At 44.5% G+C, this 23,073-nt stretch overlaps 1 protein-coding gene across 1 annotated transcript in view; it reads right to left on the minus strand.

Annotated features, from left to right (window-relative positions):
• The window catches only part of XPOT (exportin for tRNA), a 566,463-nt gene that overhangs the window by 471,182 nt on the left and 72,208 nt on the right, over nt 1–23,073 (minus strand). Inside the window, exons 2-3 of the mRNA XM_086919056.1 lie at nt 16,424–16,563; nt 2,357–2,439 (exon numbers count right to left, since the gene is read on the minus strand). Coding sequence (XP_086775182.1) covers nt 2,357–2,439; nt 16,424–16,483 — 143 coding nt within the window. The 5' untranslated portion in view covers nt 16,484–16,563. The remainder of the gene's footprint in view (nt 1–2,356; nt 2,440–16,423; nt 16,564–23,073) is intronic.

Genomic DNA, 23,073 nt, shown 5'->3' on the forward strand with positions numbered 1-23,073 from the left:
CACCACAGTATATCCCTGATTGCTATCCATCACGGAAACTATACATTATGTGGTATGCGGAGAGGGCTCACGTGTGTCCATGATATCAAACCATGAATGTTCATAGGAAGCATAACCAATTTGAATAGGACAGGCTCCCATTTCAAACACTGTCCACTCATCAACAAAGAGCCACATACAAGAGGCCCTGGAACAGACTTCCAAACAACCACTTCCGAACAACCTCCTATCGATGCATCCATATAGCTACAGCAAGATTTAAGCTTATAACTTCACAGAATTAACTGTGCACGGTTTTAAAAATATCCAGGATCCATCTTCTGAAGTGAGCAGCAAAAGTGAATCTGCTGCTTTGTCAAGATTGGAGATCCCAACCCCAAGGATTCCCTCCAGACATAATGGTAGGGACCTCAGTTTGCGGTTGCTAATGTTGGTGGTATTAATCAAAACAAGAGACTACCAAGTTCACATGTTAATTTTCCAAATTAGGGTAAAGCATTCTGTCATTTGGAAAAATCACACATCATTATGCCCAGTAATAATAATTTGCAATGATTACCATAAACAAAATGGTTAAATATGTGTCATAACTCTCCATTGTAGGACCCTACAGTGAAGTCATAACATTTAGATTAAGTATTCTTGTGATGACGCTTGAACATTTGTTTGCCAAACACAAAACCCAGAACAGGTGAACAGTCCAGCATGTCCAAATACAGTTGTGTACCCTTCACATTAGAGGCAAGATTTTCTCAAATTTAAAGTCTCTAAAAAAAATAGAAGCCCTCCCAAAATTTCACGGCATTACCTACAAGACACTCTGCATCTAATGTGTCTAAACCATGACAGAAAGCGCAGCCTACAAGCCCTTAGTATTAGTTTTAAAAAGAGACCAGGTATTTGCAAATTCCATTATGCCTTGTACTGGCAATTGACTCACAAAATAATTTCCTTATGAGCATATACTGAGCTGAACAAAAGTTAATGACTTGAAATTTAAATTTGGATGGCAGATATAATGCAGTTAAAACTGAAATAGTCCCACCAACATGGAAACATGCGTTTGTTAAGCCACTGCTAAAAAGAAAAAAAAGAATACATTAACTTGTCCCTCCAGAATAGAACCTTCCAAGTATGTGAGGCAACTTAATTCTCGGCGTATTAACTCACTATGATGCTGGGGTACAACAAGGGTCCATCTTGAGCCCCACATTGTTCCATTTTTGGCAGAAATTTTAAAGGCCCCTAGCATTTCCTCAGTATCCTAGGGGGATGACACCCAGATTATCTTCTCCCTTTCCCAACACACGTGTGGAGCCCAATCACCTCTACAACTGCCTAAAATAAGTTGTAGACAGGATGGTATCTAGCAGTCTTAAACTTAATGGGGAGAAAACAGTGGTCTTGGTGGTACAAAATATTACTGTCAGGTGGGTGGAGCTAAATTGGCCAATTTTTATGGGTGAGCAACCCGTACCTAGAGAGGAGGTCAAGAGCCTAGGCTTTTGGCTAGATAACAAGCTCTCAAATATGACAAAGGTAAAATACCTATCCGCCACTTGATTTTGTCATTGAGAAAGCTTCTGAAATAGTTACCTGAACCATCTTGCAGAGCAGTAGTGCAAGGTTTAGTCCTCTCACATCTCGACTATGGGAACACTGTATACCAAGACAGTCCGCCAAAGACTCCAAGTCATTCAAAACAACTCTTTGTGTATATTACTGAAAATCTTTGAATATCTGTCTGTAGCAAAGGCTCTGGTAAACCTGCACTAGTTCCCAATAGTCAAGAGAATTCAGTTTAAGACTATGTATTGCGCACTGCATTATGTACAAGAAGGGCCCAAAATTAATCCATAGACTTCTTATAGTCTATAATCCTAGAAGAATACTGTGCTCTACTACCAGGCAACTTTTCACAGTACCAAAAAATAAAGAGATCTAGGAGTGGAGGACGCTCTTTTGTATATATAGCCCTAAAACCTTGGAATCCCCTTCCTTTACAAATAAGGAAGACAGTCAGAAATTCAATTTCGCAAACTACTAAACACTGCCCTATTTAACTAAATTGCTGGACAGGAAGGATATCTGCAAATTATTACAGCGCTGGGAGGCCCGGATGGGTAGCCATGCGCTCTACAAATACCTGTGAATAGAATAAAATATTTGGACATGCTGGACTCTTTACCCTCTCCAAGTTACACATTGGCTAAAAAGTGTTTCAAAATAACGGAATGAATCGGGAAAATATTCTAACATTTATGACTGTCCATGATGATCCGGCCATAAAAAAACAGGCTTTTGCCAAAACAAACACATAGTCACATGTTTGAAATGCTTAACAAATTACTGTTACCTGTAAACACCTTTAGCCAAAGCTTCGGCACACACTTGCCAAGCATCCTGGGAAACCTTCAGTTGTTCGAAATAGGTTAATGCCTAAAGAAATTTTAAAACAAAATAATTAACAAAAGGTGATTAACAGAAGAACACAATACAATCACGCTGAAACATTCACCTTTAAAGTTTATACTCCGTAATTTAAAAGGTGTTTTTGAAAAGGAGTAAAATAAAGTTACTTCCCTTAGGAATTACTTTATTGAAAATGGGATCCACTGGATTTTATCACGGAGGTCTTCATTATATGTTCAGTTTATTGATCCATTTTTTCTTCAAGTGGATACTGCTTAAACACACCAACTATAATACATCTAAGAGTATTTACAGAATCAACTGGTTGTGCCATATAGGGTATGCTAGCATGACTACGAAGCCCATTAAGGTCCAAATTATCAAACATAGGAGGGCGATACGATGCAAACACTAACACTACTAAATTAGTTACCCATTACCTGGAGAAAATCATACACCTGATATTATGGCATGGTTGGTCTTGGACACAGTTCTGAAAGGAACAAGCACCTAAAAGAGTTCCTTCACAAAAAGAAATCACCGATTAATCTACAGAGAACATACGCAAAAAGGTCACAATGATGAAATCCCATGGACTCTTATCAATTAAGTAATTCAAACAATGTTATGATCCTGAAATGAACTCTTAACCATATGGAATACCTAGTCTTAAACTAAAGATGTGAGCACACAATCGACTCTGACCCCCAATTAAAATATGCAACAGCAATAAATTGTGGATAAAATACTTCGATTCAGAAAAATAACTTCAAAATTGCACTTAAATCCGTTTAAAGATGATGCCGGGAAATGTTGAAGAGCAGCTTGGTTCAGGCTCATGAAAGATTAACATCACACAAGAGGGTGGTCACCTCTGCATACATCTGGGGATGTCTATGCAAACGTGCACTATGCACGTTCGGCGCAAGCATGGATGCGGATATAAATGAAGCCCGGTTAGCCCTACAAATTAAAATCCGGGAACATGGACACCGGTCGGCCCAAGTCCAAGTTCTTTCCTTATTCAGTTTCAATAAGTTAAAACCATAGAAGACATAAGTAGTAACAAAATACAATATATCAATCACCTAGTAAAGGTTTCCTTAGTCTGACAGCACCAGATAAAAAACAAGCCATATTAAAACAGATTATGTATGTAAAACCATCACTGTAAATGCAACAAGGCGAGATGTACCAGTTTAAAATCTTGGACAACCAACAAAGGAAAGATAAAAGATTTCTGTACATTTTTGTAAAAGGAACAAATCTAGGTACATCATGTTATGGGTCAGAAAGCCTTCACATCTGCATTGTACAGTGAAAGAATCAAATGTACTCCCCTTGGGAATAGCCAACTAATATTGGATCAATTTAAGTCTAAACCAAGTCAGCAGAGAACAATAATAGTTAGGCATTTCAATTAACAAATAATGTTCTATGGATGGAAATGGTTTTATCAACAATATCTTACTGAAGATTTATTAATTTCACATTGGTCTCTCTCAATGAACGCCCAGGTCATACCTTTTATGTCCATGCGACATAGCCTCTAACAATGGATTCTGGATGGTCAAAGATCTCGGAACGTTCCAACTTACATGTTTTAAAGTACTTTAGTCAGGCATTTCTATGGCCTTGGTCAAGGGACATACAGTCCCTTAAGATTTAGGCCCTTATCAGGTCTCAGCCAAAGAGACAGCCACAGTAACAAAGGCCTCAACTGCAACGTGTCAGACAAAAAACCCAATATTCAATAAAGGTGAACTTTGAGGAAGGCATAAGAGTCTCCTTAAAACCTTATTCTCAGTAACAGATAAGGTAGAAACATTAGTATAACCACAGATCTCGCTGGTGTAGGCGGCAAAGGGGACACATTTGACCTTATAAACATTCAACATGGCCTCAATGGACGTACAACCCAGCTTTCCGGAAAAATTAAAAACGGAGACTACACTGCTAGCACAGATGTTGTGCCTAAAAGCCGTCAAAGAAGACCAGGTCATGGCAGACTCGAACAATACTCCTAGGTATGGGAAAGTGGCCACAATGCTGATGGTATTGCCTACGACACAAAAGGTCCTAGTTTTGGCCAACGACCATTACATGACATTTATCAAAGTTGGTACTATGGTTTTAACTATCCCTGAAGCACACGAAGCAATTTAATAGAAGCTCAAGCCCAAATGCTGTCCTAGACATAAAGACATAATCATTGAAGTAGAGCAGGGCCATAAACATGCGGAACCCTATCCGGGGCATATAATCTTCCATTAAAAAGTGCCATTTCCAGATGATTGATATATAGAGTGAAATTAAAAAGGTGCAAAAATACAGCCTTGTCGCACTCCCCGCTTTAGGTTAAAGTGCGCAATGCACTCCCCGTTTATCACCTACCTGACTGAGGTTGACAGATTGATGTGCAAATCTCGCATAATTCGACAATCCTGACCTTAACTCCCACACGCATCATAGTTCCCCATAACTTCTCCCTAGTGACTATAGGATGTTGAGTGTAAATCCATAATAGCCAAATGTAGGGTACCTAGCTTGGCAACGGCGTACTTGTTAACAATAAGCTAAGATTTAAGCATTAACCAACCATTCATAAACCAGGCTAAAAGTCATACTTTTGCAAGTAGACAAGTCACAGGGACATCTTCATCTGGTAATGAGGTGATTATTGGTCATCCACATACTGACTGGTAAGACAACCAACACATTTCCTTTTAAAGGGCTACCTATATACACCTATGTATTTCTTTTTATCAGTCAATAAGCCGCTAGGGGTGCTTCATGTCCTTCTATCACAAGGGGTGCTACCAACCTTATTAACGGTTAGCTAACACAATGTCGTTCCTGTATGAGACGTAGTGAGACAAGTTGAAGCCACCACCCCTGTGATGTTCTGTGATTATGCCATTTGAAATCCCCGAGTGCACGCTTTACGTGTTGAATTTCATGGATAGCTAAATGTCTGTTTGTATTTTTGTGTCATTTCTTTTTCAGGCCACTACATACATGGAACAGTTCCCAATTATGGGGAATATGACCCACATTGCCAGAACGTTGTGGCCACTCCAGTAGATTAGGGTTATATAGGTCCTGATGAATAGCCAATGACCCTTCCTCGGCTATAAAGGCAGGAATCAGGTTGTCCGCAAAATTAAACTCGGGGACAGTTTTTGTCATATGAGTTGAAGCTTCTTTTTTTACCCTGGACATGGATTACTTCCAGGAATAAATAATACTGAGGAAACCCACAGCCAATGTTAAACTCTTCCCAATATACCCTACACCAACCTGCTAAAGACAAGCAAGGGCATAGAGGTGTGGCCTGGCTGGACTACAAAACAGGGAGGAAAGTTCTCTATCAAAGTGCCCATTCTTGAAGACTGTTGGGCACTGCACCGCCCTCCCAACATGGAGCACGACTCGATGATGAAGGATGCCACCTTAAGGGGGGAGGGTCTGTGCAACCTAAAAAGCATACCCCATGCAGTTTGACAGGACGACTTGAAGAATCTTGCTTGATTGTAACATATTTTTGCAGAACTTCATGCTATTTCATGTATGATATAATAAGGGAGAAAGTTTGATGAACTGAAAATTCTTCTCGTTCCCTTCAATTTGTTTTACTTCTACTGCATAATTCGCAGCCTAACAATCCCCCGGCACGAACACATCAGCCAACACCTGCGGAAACTCCACTGGCTCCCCGTGGAGAAGAGAGTCACTGTCAAGATCCTCACCACGCCTACAAATGCCTTCAAAACAGCGGATCCAAATACCTCAACGGGAGAATAAACTTCCACGTACCCAAAAGAAACCTCCGATCTGCCAACCTTGCATTAGCTGAAACCCCGCGCATCCACAGAGCAGGCAGAAGATCGTTCTCCAACATTGCGGCCTAAACCTGGAATGGACTACCAACAGACATCAGACGTGCCCCCTCTCTGAACACCTTCAGAAAGACCCTCAAGACTTGGCTCTTCGGCTGAAACGAATCTGCGTACCCCCACCCCCCCCCCACCCAATAGCGCATTGAGACCCTCAGGGGTGAGTAGCGCACTTACAAATCCCCGATTGATTGAACAATTCAGCAGCTGTAAAATGTACATTAAATGCTCAAAGAAAACAAAGTTCATATTACGAAAGGAAATACAGCAATGTGCCCGATAATACACAACACTACAATTTCTTTAATAGATTACCACGAGGGACTAGATTTTACACAGCTGTTCTATATATATATATAAAAGTTAAGAAAAACACATGAATCTAGCCCTCTTTCTCATATGTTGCACAGCATTACAAAAAACACAACTACATATAAGATTACATTTTATCTGCAAGTGTATGCTGACCCACATATATCATGCACACAATACAAAGGCATAGGGACAGAAGTACTCTGCATAGCTTGGTTAAACTCTGTTAACCAGCTTTATGTTATTCTTTCAATAAAAAGCAGCAATCACAGTAGAGAACTCCAGAGGAGGATGGAGAGTGGAGAATGCTGGTGGTGATATGAATGTGAGTGTGTATCAATGTGCAACCAGGTTTCGAATAGAGGCGCCATTACCTAAAGAAGTTGACTGCCACTATCAAAGACATGGGTCCCTAATGTTTGGAACCCCCAAGGAATTCACATGAGATGATGACCCAGTACTACATGTCACTAATAAAAGACTTGGAAACGAGTTGGGTTGTTAACAGACTTCCCTTGCATCTGCACACAAGATCTATGCCAGCCCACAATGAGCAGCCACACTGTTCAATGGATTAAGTCCCCTGACCATACTGCGTCTCCTTCCTACTACAATGAAAAGGGTAGAGAACAATATCAATACTAGCATTTGCAATGCAAGAGGTCCAGCATTTGTCAGAGTTGGAGCTATCGGTGTTGTAAATGACAATGTCTTATCTATGTGTTTTGGTTTGGAGTGTAGTGGATGTATGAACAGTGCTGCAGCACTGCAGAGAGGACTTAAAATTAGGAATTACCAATTGGATCAAAGAAGCAGCTGCAGCACTGTCTAGAAGACTTAGAATGAGAAATTGCCGATGAGACTAGAGAAGCAGCCAGCCACACTATTGTTAAAACTTAGAATGAGGAATTACTGACAGGACCAGAATAGCAGCTAGCAGCACTGTCTAGAGGACTTTGAATGCAGAATTAGAGACGGGACCAGAGAAGCAGCTAGCAGCACTGCCTAGAGAACTAAGAATGAGAAATTACCACTGGGACCAGAGAATCTGCTGCTGCACTGTCTAGAGGACTGAGAATGAGGACTTACCACTTGGACCACAGAAGCAGCTAGCAGCCCTGGCTAGAGGACTTAGAATGAGGAATTACCACTGGGTACAGAGACGCAGCAGCAACAATGTCTAGCGGACTCAGAATGGAGGAAGACCAAAGAAGCAGCACTCTGTAGAGTACTTAGAATGAGGAATTACTAAGGAGAACAGAGAAGCAGCTAGCAACACTGTCAAGAGGACTTACAATATGAAATCACCACTGAGAACAGAGGCACAGCAGCGGCACTGCGCAGAGAACTGAGAATGAGTAATTTCCACTGGGAACAGAGATACAGCTGTCACATTTACGACCAGATAAAGAACAAGATTTACATCCTTGTTTACAGAAACGGAGCTCCAAGTGAGCGAAACATAATTAATGCTAAAAACGAAAGATTGGGTAAAGGCAAGCTAGCGAGTAAAGTCAAATTTCTAACATTCTAACTTTGTGACTGCTCAACTCGTTCTTCAGTGATCCAGACTCTGTAGACCATAAGCAAAAGCTGAGGTGCAAAGGGGAGAATACACAGAGAAACGGTGGGTGGGAGGTGAAAGCAGTTACACTGCTCAGCTGCTTGCGTTTGCAACATTTACAGAACAGGAAACAGGCAATCATAAAAAATTGCGTGCAAAATTAACTGAAATGGACAGAATTGAAATAAGCCCTGTAACAGTGCCAGTCGCTATGGGAGGGAAAGATAGGCCAAATGGAGGGACAAATGGGCATGATTAACCATTCAAAAGTAAGGAATTTAGAAAGACACCCAGAACAACCAATGACAAATGATGGGCAGGCTTGAAGCCCATGTACTAAATAGACCATGCCTCGCAGATCAGCGCATGGTCGCTGGTAGGCTCGACCTAAAAATGGTTTATACATTTATATCAGAAGAGAGAGGAGCTTCTCAAGTTCTAATCAATAAAATCACCTTCAATCTGCATCATTTGATTGATCAGTTTATTGAGTAGCCATTTACCTTCCTACCAATTTGCTTACCTTCCATTTCATTTCACCTCAACCAAAAAATCTGTAGCCTCAGCCACTGGCAAAAGATTACGTGTGTTCTAGTCAGAAGCTCCAACTCGTAGTCAAAGATGCACGAACTGTCACTGCACCACTATGAATAATAGGCCCCGGCAATCTGCGTTCTGCCTAGAACGATCAAACATCCATTCTTTTTTTGTAGCAAAGAGCAATACTCCCAAAAGTCTAAACATCCCCCTTGTTTTTCAAACTCCAACCCCTTGAGATCGTCGATTGCGCCCTGAAATTCTACGGAAGAATGTCTGTTGACACAACTAGGTTATTGGAGTGGTTGCACTGGTCCAACCAGCATTCTATTAGCCATTCTGATATCTGTGATTAAGAACGGGTCCATAGAGTCCAGTGCCAGGCTGGATCCATGCTCTCCTACAATATCAACCTTTTACTATTAACCATCAGTGGGCGTCCAAGTGTTTCTTGCCCTTGTTACTCTCCAGTGACTGTCTCCCATTTAACTAAACTCACCAAAGCCATGCACATGTTGGCTAATTGTCAACCCAATATCTAAAAATGTATTTTTTTATAAATAGCTCTGACCAAATGATCCTACAAGTGTGTTCCCAGTAGTCACAATAGAAAGCAGGGTGGTTATGAAAACATAACCCAGGAACTATACACGATTCACCTCTCATGCCTACTCTGAAGGCTTTTCGTTTTGCCCATTAAGCTACTTCAAAAACAAGCATTTACGTCACTATCAAACAATTTCATGCACAAGCCCCAATGATCAGAGTTCACCAATTCAACAATTTCTGCTTAAGTCTCAGTGGAACTGACCAACACCTACAACTATTGCAGAATTCTCCTGAAACACTTAAACACGATAGCATGCTGGATCACTAACCCAACAAAGCACCATCAAATACATATTGTTTTATAATTTAAACACATCGGTATTGCCTGAAAGTCTCAATGCAGAGTACTGGTCTGGGTTATGTCTTTGTACAACAAAGCAATTCAATTCAAAAAGTGCTTTATTCGAGTATTACTCATAAAAGCAAGACAAACATACATACAATTAAAAAAACAATTAAATTTACATGATCAATCAAACAAGCACATACGTATTTTAGCAATTTAAAAACAATGACATCATATATACAGGTGCATAAATCATTATCGTCGAAAAATAGAGACCAGAGGGGAATGATCATGATAACAGTGTAAATATCCCCAGTAGATGATACGTTAAAAAGAATTCATTGCATTAAAAAACAATATTAAGCCGATGACAAATTACATAAACAGAGAATAGACGAGTGCCTAGCAGTCTCTGGTCAGTTAAAAAATTTACAGAGAATAAACGTTAGTTTAGCAGTCTCTGACTATTTACTAAAGGTTACAGAGAATAGACAAATGTCTAGCAGTCTCTGAGCGACTTGGTGGCAGTATTTAACTTGCCAGCAGTCTCATTCTTAAAACCCACGCCCATCCCAGGTACTTTGCGATTGCAATATTGATCCATTCTTCAGTGGTAGATTTTACTATACGCAGTGCCACCATACTACTTTTTGTACCCAAGTTCCTACACATAGGAGCCAACCAGGCTTGCCTTGGGGCAGCATATACTGGGCAACTAAACAGAAAATGACCTAGGGTTTCTTTTCCTACCCCACAGACTGGACATAATACTGCCCCCCCTGTTTTCCATTTAGCTGTTAAATTACAGAGTGGGAGCGAACCTACCCTCATTTGAAATAACAATTTCCTATCCAGGGGGTTCATTATGTAGTCCCAGTAATTTTCATAGATGGGGAACATTTTAGTTTCTAAGTAGCCGGTGGTCATAGTCCCACTGTTGGTGTTAAGTAAGCTACTATTAGCTACATGTTCCCAAAATATGTCTTTTAACACAGTCTTAGAGGGAAATAAAGCCCCAGCAGGGTCTGCCCATAGGGCATGAAGTCCTAGTTTGAGCAGTGCAGTCTTTAATGTTTTAAGCCACCTAATTTTATTGTAACGATCGGCTTTAATGATATCAACGAACCCCTCCGCATAATGAGAGAGTTCTGGTGTGGTCCAAAGTCTGCGCCAGAATAATATCGGGCGCAGTTTGGCCTTTTCCGTAAGCTCTCTTCTACCTAACTCGTAGCGCAGGGGCAATAGTGGGCTGCTCTGCGGAGTACCCGTCAATGACCTCAAGAATTTATTTTCGGATAGTTGGAGTTCATGGAGGTTTTCATACCCCCATAGCTCCGCACCATACAAGGCCGACCCAATTGCTTTTGCCTCGTATATTGTCAGTGATGGTTTGATTGGTTTAGTCATTGACTTCATGTGCTCCTTAATTATAGCCCCAGATAGCTGCTTGTGCCTTAATGTAGCGATGTTAAGGTGTTGCTGCCACTTATTATCATTGGAGATCAAGATCCCCAAATAGGTGAAGGATGTTACAACTTCGAGTATGCGGCCACTCATGGTAATATTCGATTTAAAATTTCTATGTGGGTTAAAAGCCATGAGTTTTGTCTTGGTCGCATTCACCTCAAGTCCATGGTCAGTACAGAACCCATCAAATATTGCCAATGCTTTTTGTAAGCCACTGGGGGTTTTTGATAAAATTAAAGTGTCATCTGCAAACATTAAAATGGGGACCTTCTCCCCAGCGAGAGAAGGGGCATCCACAGCCTGAGATTGCATGCGGGAAACAACACCATTAATGAAGAGGGTGAACAGAGTAGGGGCCATTGAACAACCCTGCCGAACCCCGCGCTCAACAGGAAATTCGGCAGTGTTGTTCCCGTATCCTCCCCATCTTATTTTGGCATAGTTGCCCTCGTGCAGTCGCATAATTAAAATCAACAGATCCCCAGGGACCCCTAGTGTCTCAAGCACTTCCCACAGTTTTACCCTCGGTACCAGGTCGAAGGCAGCCCGCAGATCAACAAATGCTGCATACAGGCTGCCTCCCCCTAGCACCACGATCTTCCACTGTATTCGTTGGAAACGGAAGACTTGATCCACAGTGCTGGTTGCCCTGCGAAATCCGGCCTGAAAGGGGGATAAAATGTTGTGTTCATCAACCCAATCCAGCAACCTGTTGACAACTACTCGGCCCACTATTTTCTGGATAGTATCTATTAAACTAATGGGGCGATAGTTACCAGGCTGTGCCCGATCTCCTTTTTTGTATATAGGGATGATTTCAGCGCCCCTCCAAGTCGCTGGGATATCTGCCCCCCTGGCGATCAAATTTATCAACAAAAGAATGTATCTGCACCATCTATCAGTGTCATTCAGGAAAACATCTGCCGGCACCCCGTCAATGCCAGGAGCCCGCCCACTACGAACAGTTTTTAAGGCAGCGAGTATTTCATTCTTAGTGAAGATGTCATCCCCAGTAGGTGAACCATGCGTGTACCTTCTATCCACTGCCTGATCTCTAGAAGCATACTGCTCACTAAAGAACTTTACCCAAGCATCCTGGGGGACATTATTAGTACTTGCTTCTTCTATCCTATCATGTCCCCATTTCACTATATGCCAAAATAACCTGGAGTCCTTACGGTCGCTAGCATTTTTCAGGTTGTTCCAGTGTGCCTCATCCCAATCTTTTTTTGCTCTTGTTATACATTGTTTGTAATGCTTCCTGGCAGATCTAGTTGCCTCTAAATTCTTGTTCTTAATAGCATCACCCAAGGAGATTCTTGCCAACCTACATTCGTGATTGTACCAACGTGCTGGTCTGTGGGCATGCGTCTTTTTGTTTGCCGGTTTCAGGAAATAGCCTCTAATTTCATCAAAGAGAGCTTCATGGACCTTAGTGGCATTATTTACACTAGAAAGAAGCCCAGTTTCACCCTCAAGGGCCATAATAGCCTTGTCAGTTGCCACATTTATTTTTTCCATAACCAGCTCATCAGTTTTAACACTAATACATCTCAGCCTACGTAAATCATTTGTAGGTACAATCAACGGGGGTAAGGGATCAATAGCAGCATTGGGGGCAAACACATCAGACAGCCACCATTTATGGAGAACGCAAAGAGGATTATGGTCACTCTCAAGCCTTTCCTTAACCTCCATATCAATAATGGATGACCATAGGGCCATACAACATATAACATAATCAATTCGACTCTTGGATCTTCCATTATCAAAGGTCATGGCTGATACTCTGTCTGACTTGGTGCGACCATTCAGAGCCCTTAACCCATATTCAAGGCACATAGCGTTCAGGCCTAAAATATCCTCGGTCCAGCGAGTTATTGGGGTTAAATCAAGTGCAGGGATTTCCCACAGATTATCTTCTTCCGCACCTAAAAAAGCCTCACCAGTATCAAGGGGTTCAAAAGTGCGGTTTAGGTCACCTGCCAGTACGATGTTATTCCCAGGAGAGTGAGTATCTAGGTAACTGTACAGTGACGCTAAGACCGTAGATTTGCCAGCATTTCCCCCTCTAACATATAAGTTATAGATGTCAATGGGAGTAGAGGAGTCCCTCTCTATTCTAATGAGCTGGATGTCTTTGTGATTTAGCTCTATATTTTTTACTAGAATCTTCAGGGACTGTCGGACCCATATAGTGAGACCTCCCATTGGTCTCCCCTTGGGACCTTTGGTAGCCGGTACATAATAATTCAGATACCCCAATGCATAAACAGGATCACAGGCCCAAGTTTCTTGGAAAATGCAGACGTCATACTTACTGACGAATTCAAACCACTCTCCACAATCCATTTTGGAACATAACCCAGCTATATTCCAGGATAGTAGGTTCCCATAGACATGCTCCCCACATAAATAAGAACTAAGAACAGTCCTGTTCGCATTTACATCCACATTAACATTACCTTCAACTATTAGATTTGTTAATCCTACTAAAACATCTGGAGTACATAACTCGTTTGAAGAGCCAATGGCTTGATTATGCCCCCCAGTTGCACACAAGGATAAGGGTATTTGCAGCTGAGACATACAGTTAATTATTTGTCAATCACAAGCATCTAGATTGGAAAGAGCAGAGAATCTGTTTTCTAAACCTAGTCCCCACTCAACGGAACCAAAATTCTTACTAGCCCTTTTGGTTACAACGTTCCATTTTGTTCTCAAGGTGCTTGGATTGGGGCCTCTGCCTTTTCGAGGATAAAAGAAGTCAAGGGTTAGTGGTACAATAGAAGTGGAGCGTCTCTGTGGCGGAAAAATGTTAGGCAATATATTTGGTAATGCGTCAGGGTGTGAGAGATTAAGCACAACGCAATCGCCCTTGAACTTTTTTTCTCTGTTCCCAATCCACTCCACTCTTCTTGCATTTACCAGTTCCTCGGCCAGTTGCTGTTTCCCCCACGAAGATATGGCCATGTTGTTGGTTAGCCAAGATAAAGATTTGTTTACAAGCGATGCTGTTGATTCAGCTTCACCGGAAGCCAGAGGGGGTACATTTGCTAAGACAAGAACTAATGGCGAGGCTTCCACCACCAGCTCAAATGACCCTTTTGAGGTATTAGTTTCAACAATAGAATTGGCGAGGGGTGCAACACCAGAGCTAATTTCCGGTAAGTTCATCAGAGGAGCCACTGGGGGGTTTGGAATAACAGTGGGTGGCAATTTATTTGCTAAAATGTCATTAACCAGAGGTTGTACGTTGGACGTAATGACTTCAGGAAGTTTCCCTACTTCACCCAGCGTTTTACCAAGGAGACCTTCCAGTTTAGACACTTCAGCGGATAGCTTATCAATTTTGCTTATCAGAGGTTTGACTATACCTTTGATTTTTATGTCCATCAGATTGCAAAATTTCTGAAGTAGAATATTAGAGAAGGTTGCATATGTTTCCCCCAATGGATCGTCCTCCTCCACACATGAGGTTTTCCTTGGTGGTGTTGCAATTTTGTTTTTAGATGACCTTAACCCCGGTCGTTTTTGTATAGCTTTTCTTTTAACCCCAGTAATCCTTGGTGCTGGAATTGGAACAATGGGGGGGGTAATTAGCTCACAGATCATGGGACTCAAAAGCACTACGTCGATGTCGTTATTATCTTCGGTGCTTGCCACTATGCCACTAGGTTGAATGGTGACAGTATCCTGTGAGGGAGCTTGTGCTACCCCAGAAAGGCTAGTGTTTATCAGGTTAAAAGGATCCTCTGTTTCTATATCTACTAGTGGGGATTGTGTGGATGAATCCAAACCCAAAGAGGACCTTCTATCACTGTTGATTTTCGCCACTACCTGGACTAAATAGTTCTCCATAGTGTTAGTGGCAGGCGTTGACTTTTTACCAGGCAAACCAGGCATGTGTGCAGATGGCTAGGTAACAGGATGTAAAGTTTAAATGTTAAATGGCGAATTACCTGGCAGACGATGATTTTGCAGCTCAAAGTACGTCTGTAGGCCTGTAGATGTTTGGGCAGAGTTCCTGGCCCAACCCAACCTTGTCCGACCTCGGACGGCCTCAGACGGCCCGCCCTTTGCCCGGGCTTCGCCCCGGGCGTCCCGCTCGCGTCCCGCGTAGCTGGCCCTTCGGCGCTTTTGTGCGCCTCCCCTGGCGCCCTCGCGGTGTCACAACGCGCGCCGCCGCGTAGGCTGCCAGGAATCGTAGTCCCGGAGCGGCGGCGCGACCAGAGTGCTGAGAAAGTGACTCTCGGCGGTGGCGGCGTGGGCTGACTGTCCTGGCGTGAGGCAGGTAGGTGCTGCGTGCTCCGGCGTGTGGCAGGTAAGTTAGATGCTCTCCCAGTGCTCCGCCGACCCTTCAGCGCTTTTGTGCGCCTCCCCTGGCGCCCTCGCGGTGTCACAACACGCGCCGCCGCGTAGGCTGCCGGGAATCGTAGTCCCGGAGCGGCGGCGCGACCAGAGTGCTGAGAAAGTGACTCTCGGCGGTGGCGGCGTGGGCTGACTGTCCTGGCGTGAGGCAGGTAGGTGCTGCGTGCTCCGGCGTGTGGCAGGTAAGTTAGATGCTCTCCCAGTGCTCCGCCGACCCTTCAGCGCTTTTGTGCGCCTCCCCTGGCGCCCTCGCGGTGTCACAACGCGCGCCGCCGCGTAGGCTGCCGGAAATCGTAGTCCCGGAGCGGCGGCGCGACCAGAGTGCTGAGAAAGTGACTCTCGGCGGTGGCGGCGTGGGCTGACTGTCCTGGCGTGAGGCAGGTAGGTGCTGCGTGCTCCAGCGTGTGGCAGGTAAGTTAGATGCTCTCCCCAATACAATTTCATGCACAAGCCCCAATGATCAGAGTTCACCAATTCAACAATTTCTGCTTAAGTCTCAGTGGAACTGACCAACACCTACAAGTATTGCAGAATTCTCCTGAAACACTTAAACACGATAGCATGCTGGATCACTAACCCAACAAAGCACCATCAAATACATATTGTTTTATAATTTAAACACATCGGTATTGCCTGAAAGTCTCAATGCAGAGTACTGGTCTGGGTTATGTCTTTGTACAACAAAGCAAGTTTCAGCACATCCGCACAGCCTGCTGGCAAGAGGGCCAAGGAAAATGGAAGAACACACCTTCCCTTTCTGTCTGCCAGACTTGCCCTTAAACTGCCACAAAATGAGCATCTATTAGATTAAGCTGACCGTTAAGATTAGTTGCGGGGATGAGGTTAACTATCTTTCAAAGCAAAAGAACAGCTACTTTTCGTTCAAATATTCACAGGAAATGGAGGCCAGAGAGGGGTGCTACTGGAATACCATAGCAAGAAATAGCATAGAAATAAGGGAAAACCTACTCTTTGCCGCAGATCCGCATCAGCATTTGGGTTTAGCCCCAGAAGAGCTTGTTCATCCATAGCTGCAACTGCTAGAGTTCAAGTTTCCTATTTTTCTCAACAGCGTCTCCCCATTCTTTCACCGCATGGACTGTGGACATCTGCCAACAAAAGAAACAGAAAAGCAACGTTAGGAGAAATACAATCTCTGTTTAGCACAATGACGATGCAGGTCAGCAGAAACAAGCAGCACGAGGTCGCGCTTACCAACGTGTGCGCGAGCCTGTACACATGAAAATACGCAGGTAGGGTGAAGTGAATCAAGCACATAGGCCAGTATTACTAAAGTGTACACACAGATAAGAAATGATTGGTATTTAACCTCCTAAATCCAGAGAGTCATCCAAAAAAGTCTTGGTAAGTGTACGAGGAGCAGACAAATAGGGCCTAACAATCGAGCTTTCATAATTAAATTTAAGCAGTGGGCGCACTCTTTAAAGGGTTCTTTGTGAAGAGTTTAGACAAAAAACTTTTGAGTATCAAGATCAGGACACAAAATAGCACAACAACTGTAGACACTTGCGATGCTATATAATATGGTAGCTGGTCGAATTCGAATGACTAATGCTAATATGTATTCCCATTGTTTTTATTTGCCAAAATACTCCAAACAGTCTTACACATCCTAGCCCTGAAAAGAACTATTTTGCATAAGCAGGTCCAATTACGATTGTCCTTCAGCACATACACGGACCCCAGTAAATAGCCAGCACCCAAAGACCCGATATCAATCTTAAACATCTATTCACAGTTTATTCATAAAGAATAGGATACAAACTGCTTCTAGGCACATCATGTACAGTGTTCTGTTGCCGAATTCGGCATAATTCCCGTACATTAACATGTATTGGCTGGCTAGATGTGCATTAAGGTAGGAAATAGGCATTCTCAAAGTATAGATGTGGTAATAAGGTTAAGACTCAATAGAGAATGCAGATAGAGGGGTGTCAGTACAGTACAATCTAGTTCTCTCATAATAGAGTCTGTCCTACCCAGTCCCAAGAGATGCAGGGGATGCTTAAGGGCTTTGCGATATCAACTCACCTCATCCCTTCACACTGGTTGCTTCTCTGACTGGTAAACAACATCTATAGATGCCCTTCTGCTAATGAAAGGGATGGGCGCCGGGCAGAACAGGGATCGGGGCACAGAGGAAAAGGAGGGTGAGTGAAAGGAAAGCGAGGATAAAAGAATGAAATGAAAGAGGGCAGAAAACGTTAGAGGCAGAAGACCTGATGCACACATGAGGGGAATGTGAGAACATTGTACTGGTGAACAGCTAGAGGTGCCGGCATTGATGGACAGGGAGAGAAGATGGCACTAGTGGCCAGTGAAAGAACCTAGCCAAAGTGGACAGTCTAAGGAGTTTCATACTTGGGTAGTGTGAGGAGTTAGCTATATAGGGCGTACTAAGAGGTACCGATGGGCACATTAAGGAGTTGACACTTGCAGTTATATGAAGGAAGCAACACAATTAAGCAATGTTAGAGTCTCCATGACTATGCAGCATGAGTCATGAAATAGGAGTATGCAGTGTTGGGAAGTGAGGAGTTTGTTGGCAGCGCAAGGTGAAATACTGACGCAGGGCAGTGAAGAACAAATTACTTACCTACTGTAACGCCTCTTCTGGTAGAGACCCTATCTAGCCAGATTCCTTACCTTAAAATTATCTCCAGGTGTCAGACTGGATCCAGAAATGTTCGATTAATACCACTGCATGCCGTGAGGTGTCGGTGTTCAGCTCTGCACTGCCTATATTGGCGCCACCCCAGTACTATTACATGTTTCTTTTCATGACTTTCCATGCCAGAAGTGCATGGCCCGAAGAATGCTGATACACGTGTGTATATTGTTAAGCCCCTCAGAAGGGTGACCCTAATGATTCCGTTCACAGAGCGGAGAGAATGGGAGGGTCGATACGGAATCTGTAGAGACCAGTCTCTCTACCAGATAAGGCGTTACTGAAGGTAAGTAACTTATTCATCTGATAGAAAGTTCTAGCTGCAGATTCCTTACTTTAGAAAAGATACCCAAACAATACCTCCGTGGAGGTGGGTCTGAGAAATGGATTAAACTAAATAGAGATCTTCAGAACTGCATGACCAAAGTGCAAATGCTTTGTGAATGCGTGTGAAAAAGCCCATGTTGCTGACTGACAGATGTCCAGGACAGGGACTCTGTGAGTTAATGTAGTTGTCGCAGTTTTGACTCTGGTGGAATAAGAATGCAAACCCTCAGGGGGTTACTCTCAACCAATACATAGCAGATCTTAATGCAGAGCACTATCCATCATGAGAAGGTCAGTTTCAACACGTCCTTCTCTTTCATTTGGAACTCTTGTGTGTGACCAAGGTAGAACAGCAGCACTCTTTTTGGGTCCATGCTGTGGAGTCTCTCTTCTTCTTTAGAAGGGTGAGGAGGAGCAAAGAAAGTAGGCAAGGTGATGTTTTGCAAAACCTGAAACTGTGTCACAACCTTTGGAAGGAAGGAGGCACAGGTCCTAAGAACCAGCTTGTATGGGTGAAAGGTGGGTGCACAGAGTGCGCATGCAGTTCACTGACCCTCTGGACAATGTTATGGGGCACTAGAAAAGCCATCTTGATAGTAAGCAAGTGAAGTGGGCAGTTGTGTAGCGGCTCAAAGGGCATGCACATGTGGAAGATGAGGACCAGGTTAAGATCCCACTCAGGCATGATGGGTGACTTGGGGGATGGCGGGACATAAGTTGTAGTATTTTCAGGCACCTAATCACAACGGGTGACTTGAGAACAAAGAAGGTTGTTCTGACAGATAACCTTTAACCGTGCCAAGAGTAGCGCCCTACTGGGCCAGAAAAAGAACTAACAGTAAAACCTGGGCCCGAGGTGCAGAAAGAGGGCTAACATTTTGTAGCAGGGAGGCAGGGCGGGAATTAAACATGGCTCCGGTTCAGGACTGGTGGAACCCTAACTTACGTCCTACCTCTCTTTCATCGTCCCAGGACCCGTGGGAGACGGACACGGTCAGCTGGTGGGAGCAGCCCGGCCCACAAGGAGAGGAATGTACCTTTTACTGGGCCGGCTTCGAGGCAGAGACACGCCCCCCTGCAGCGTCACTGCTATGCCAACCAATCAGCAGAGAAGAACCGGGCAGGCCCCTGGATGACGTACAACCAACGGAGCCGCTAAAGAGCCCTGAAGGAGGAAGAGCGGGTGCATCGACACCGAGGCGGAGAAGAGCAGAGAGCGAGCCAATGTAGAGAAGAGCAGAGAGCGAGTCGGCGTGGAGGAGTCCGAGGGAAGCAAGACGAACAGAGGAGCAGAGCCAGGAGGCCAACGTTTCCGCTCAGCGCCCAGCCACGCTCACGGAGGAGTGTGGCTCTCCCAGGTGCGTGAGCGGGTAACCGGGTGGCTGGGGAGGCGGGGAGCCTCCGTGTAAATGTGTACAAAGATCCCATTCTTCCCTACCTGCCTGACCCGTTTTTCATCTATCCCAACCCCTACTTCCCTACCTGACCCTACCTAATATCTGCCCAGCACCGAGCACAGACTGTAGATAAGAGCACCGGTGTCCTCACTCCCCCCGGTTCCCCTCTTGGGTATAACTACTCTCCCGAACGCCTTACTGAGAGTGTTCTTTTATATCCTCCCCGCATGTGGCGCTGGAACACCGCAAGGGACGACGACCGAGCCGCCAGAGAACAAGAGCGCCGGCGTGCAAGTCCAGGAAGATCCAACACCCTAGCTGACACCTTGGATCCGGCAACCCTAGCCCGCGAAAGACTCACTCAGAGACGTAAAAAGACCTTTATAAAAATAAAACCTTCTTTACCACGCTCCCGAGTCAGTGTCCCTCCTTCTGAAGCGCCACACATTTCTAGATGTACACCATGCTATACATTTGTCACACTGGTGGGTGTATAGTGTCTTGATGGAGGGACATCTGACTGCCAGAATAAACTCAGACTTCGGGCGGAAGGTTGAAAGCAGTCAATTGTTGCCACTCAATCTCCAGGCATGAAGGCGGAAGCTGCACAGGTTTGGGTTCGGAACCTAGAGAGAGAGGATGTGGTCCGACAGCTAGATTGCCGACTTTGTTCCTGGAAACCAAGGTTCGAGCCTCTGGGTTGAGTCCATATCCTGTGATTCTGGGCAAATCACTTAATCTCCCCGGGCCTGAATGTGCCCTTATGTAACGTAACCGGTGCTCAAGTAAAGCGCTCCAATACCTTCGGGTCGAGTTTGAGATATAGATATATATATATATATATATATATATATATATATATATAGATATATATATATATATCAAAAACCAAGAGTGTCCCCAATAAGATATCACACATGGGGGAGTTACCGCTCAAGCACCTCCGGCAGTGGCAGCCACAGCGTAGCCTTGCTCTTCCCTTATGCAAATTGCTAAACGCGTTTCGAGCCGTCGCTCTTGGTCACTAGCTTGCAATAAAAAGCCCACGGCATCAAACTGTAATGGAACCATCTTTTATTTTCATCACAGAGTCCCGCCCTGTTGGGCGTCGTCATGCTAGGCATTGTGGTAGATGCAGTTCCTGCTTGACAAGACTCAAGTTCCTTAAAAGCCCCCAGTGGGTATTGATGCCTCAGTGTTACAAATAAAAGTTTTCCCAAGTGGAATTGTATCGTGCTGTTTGTAATCCCCAGTGGGTGGAAGTTCAAAGGAATCACTGCCTGCTCACCAATAGAATCCGCAGGTGAGGCCCCCTCCATTCCAGATAGTACTCGCAGTTGCAAGCACATGGATCCGCCCTCTCAGGCAGCGGGACATCTTGCGGCCGGACTAGCCGCTAAACATCAAAAACCAAGAGTGTCCCCAATAAGATATCACACATGGGGGAGTTACCGCTCAAGCACCTCCGGCAGTGGCAGCCACAGCGTAGCCTTGCTCTTCCCTTATGCAAATTGCTAAACGCGTTTCGAGCCGTCGCTCTTGGTCACTAGCTTGCAATAAAAAGCCCACGGCATCAAACTGTAATGGAACCATCTTTTATTTTCATCACAGAGTCCCGCCCTGTTGGGCGTCGTCATGCTAGGCATTGTGGTAGATGCAGTTCCTGCTTGACAAGACTCAAGTTCCTTAAAAGCCCCCAGTGGGTATTGATGCCTCAGTGTTACAAATAAAAGTTTTCCCAAGTGGAATTGTATCGTGCTGTTTGTAATCCCCAGTGGGTGGAAGTTCAAAGGAATCACTGCCTGCTCACCAATAGAATCCGCAGGTGAGGCCCCCTCCATTCCAGATAGTACTCGCAGTTGCAAGCACATGGATCCGCCCTCTCAGGCAGCGGGACATCTTGCGGCCGGACTAGCCGCTAAACATCAAAAACCAAGAGTGTCCCCAATAAGATATCACACATGGGGGAGTTACCGCTCAAGCACCTCCGGCAGTGGCAGCCACAGCGTAGCCTTGCTCTTCCCTTATGCAAATTGCTAAACGCGTTTCGAGCCGTCGCTCTTGGTCACTAGCTTGCAATAAAAAGCCCACGGCATCAAACTGTAATGGAACCATCTTTTATTTTCATCACAGAGTCCCGCCCTGTTGGGCGTCGTCATGCTAGGCATTGTGGTAGATGCAGTTCCTGCTTGACAAGACTCAAGTTCCTTAAAAGCCCCCAGTGGGTATTGATGCCTCAGTGTTACAAATAAAAGTTTTCCCAAGTGGAATTGTATCGTGCTGTTTGTAATCCCCAGTGGGTGGAAGTTCAAAGGAATCACTGCCTGCTCACCAATAGAATCCGCAGGTGAGGCCCCCTCCATTCCAGATAGTACTCGCAGTTGCAAGCACATGGATCCGCCCTCTCAGGCAGCGGGACATCTTGCGGCCGGACTAGCCGCTAAACATCAAAAACCAAGAGTGTCCCCAATAAGATATCACACATGGGGGAGTTACCGCTCAAGCACCTCCGGCAGTGGCAGCCACAGCGTAGCCTTGCTCTTCCCTTATGCAAATTGCTAAACGCGTTTCGAGCCGTCGCTCTTGGTCACTAGCTTGCAATAAAAAGCCCACGGCATCAAACTGTAATGGAACCATCTTTTATTTTCATCACAGAGTCCCGCCCTGTTGGGCGTCGTCATGCTAGGCATTGTGGTAGATGCAGTTCCTGCTTGACAAGACTCAAGTTCCTTAAAAGCCCCCAGTGGGTATTGATGCCTCAGTGTTACAAATAAAAGTTTTCCCAAGTGGAATTGTATCGTGCTGTTTGTAATCCCCAGTGGGTGGAAGTTCAAAGGAATCACTGCCTGCTCACCAATAGAATCCGCAGGTGAGGCCCCCTCCATTCCAGATAGTACTCGCAGTTGCAAGCACATGGATCCGCCCTCTCAGGCAGCGGGACATCTTGCGGCCGGACTAGCCGCTAAACATCAAAAACCAAGAGTGTCCCCAATAAGATATCACACATGGGGGAGTTACCGCTCAAGCACCTCCGGCAGTGGCAGCCACAGCGTAGCCTTGCTCTTCCCTTATGCAAATTGCTAAACGCGTTTCGAGCCGTCGCTCTTGGTCACTAGCTTGCAATAAAAAGCCCACGGCATCAAACTGTAATGGAACCATCTTTTATTTTCATCACAGAGTCCCGCCCTGTTGGGCGTCGTCATGCT

Source organism: Lissotriton vulgaris, chromosome 1_1 (assembly GCF_964263255.1).
Source record: "Lissotriton vulgaris chromosome 1_1, aLisVul1.2, whole genome shotgun sequence".
Taxonomy (NCBI): Eukaryota; Metazoa; Chordata; class Amphibia; order Caudata; family Salamandridae; genus Lissotriton; species Lissotriton vulgaris.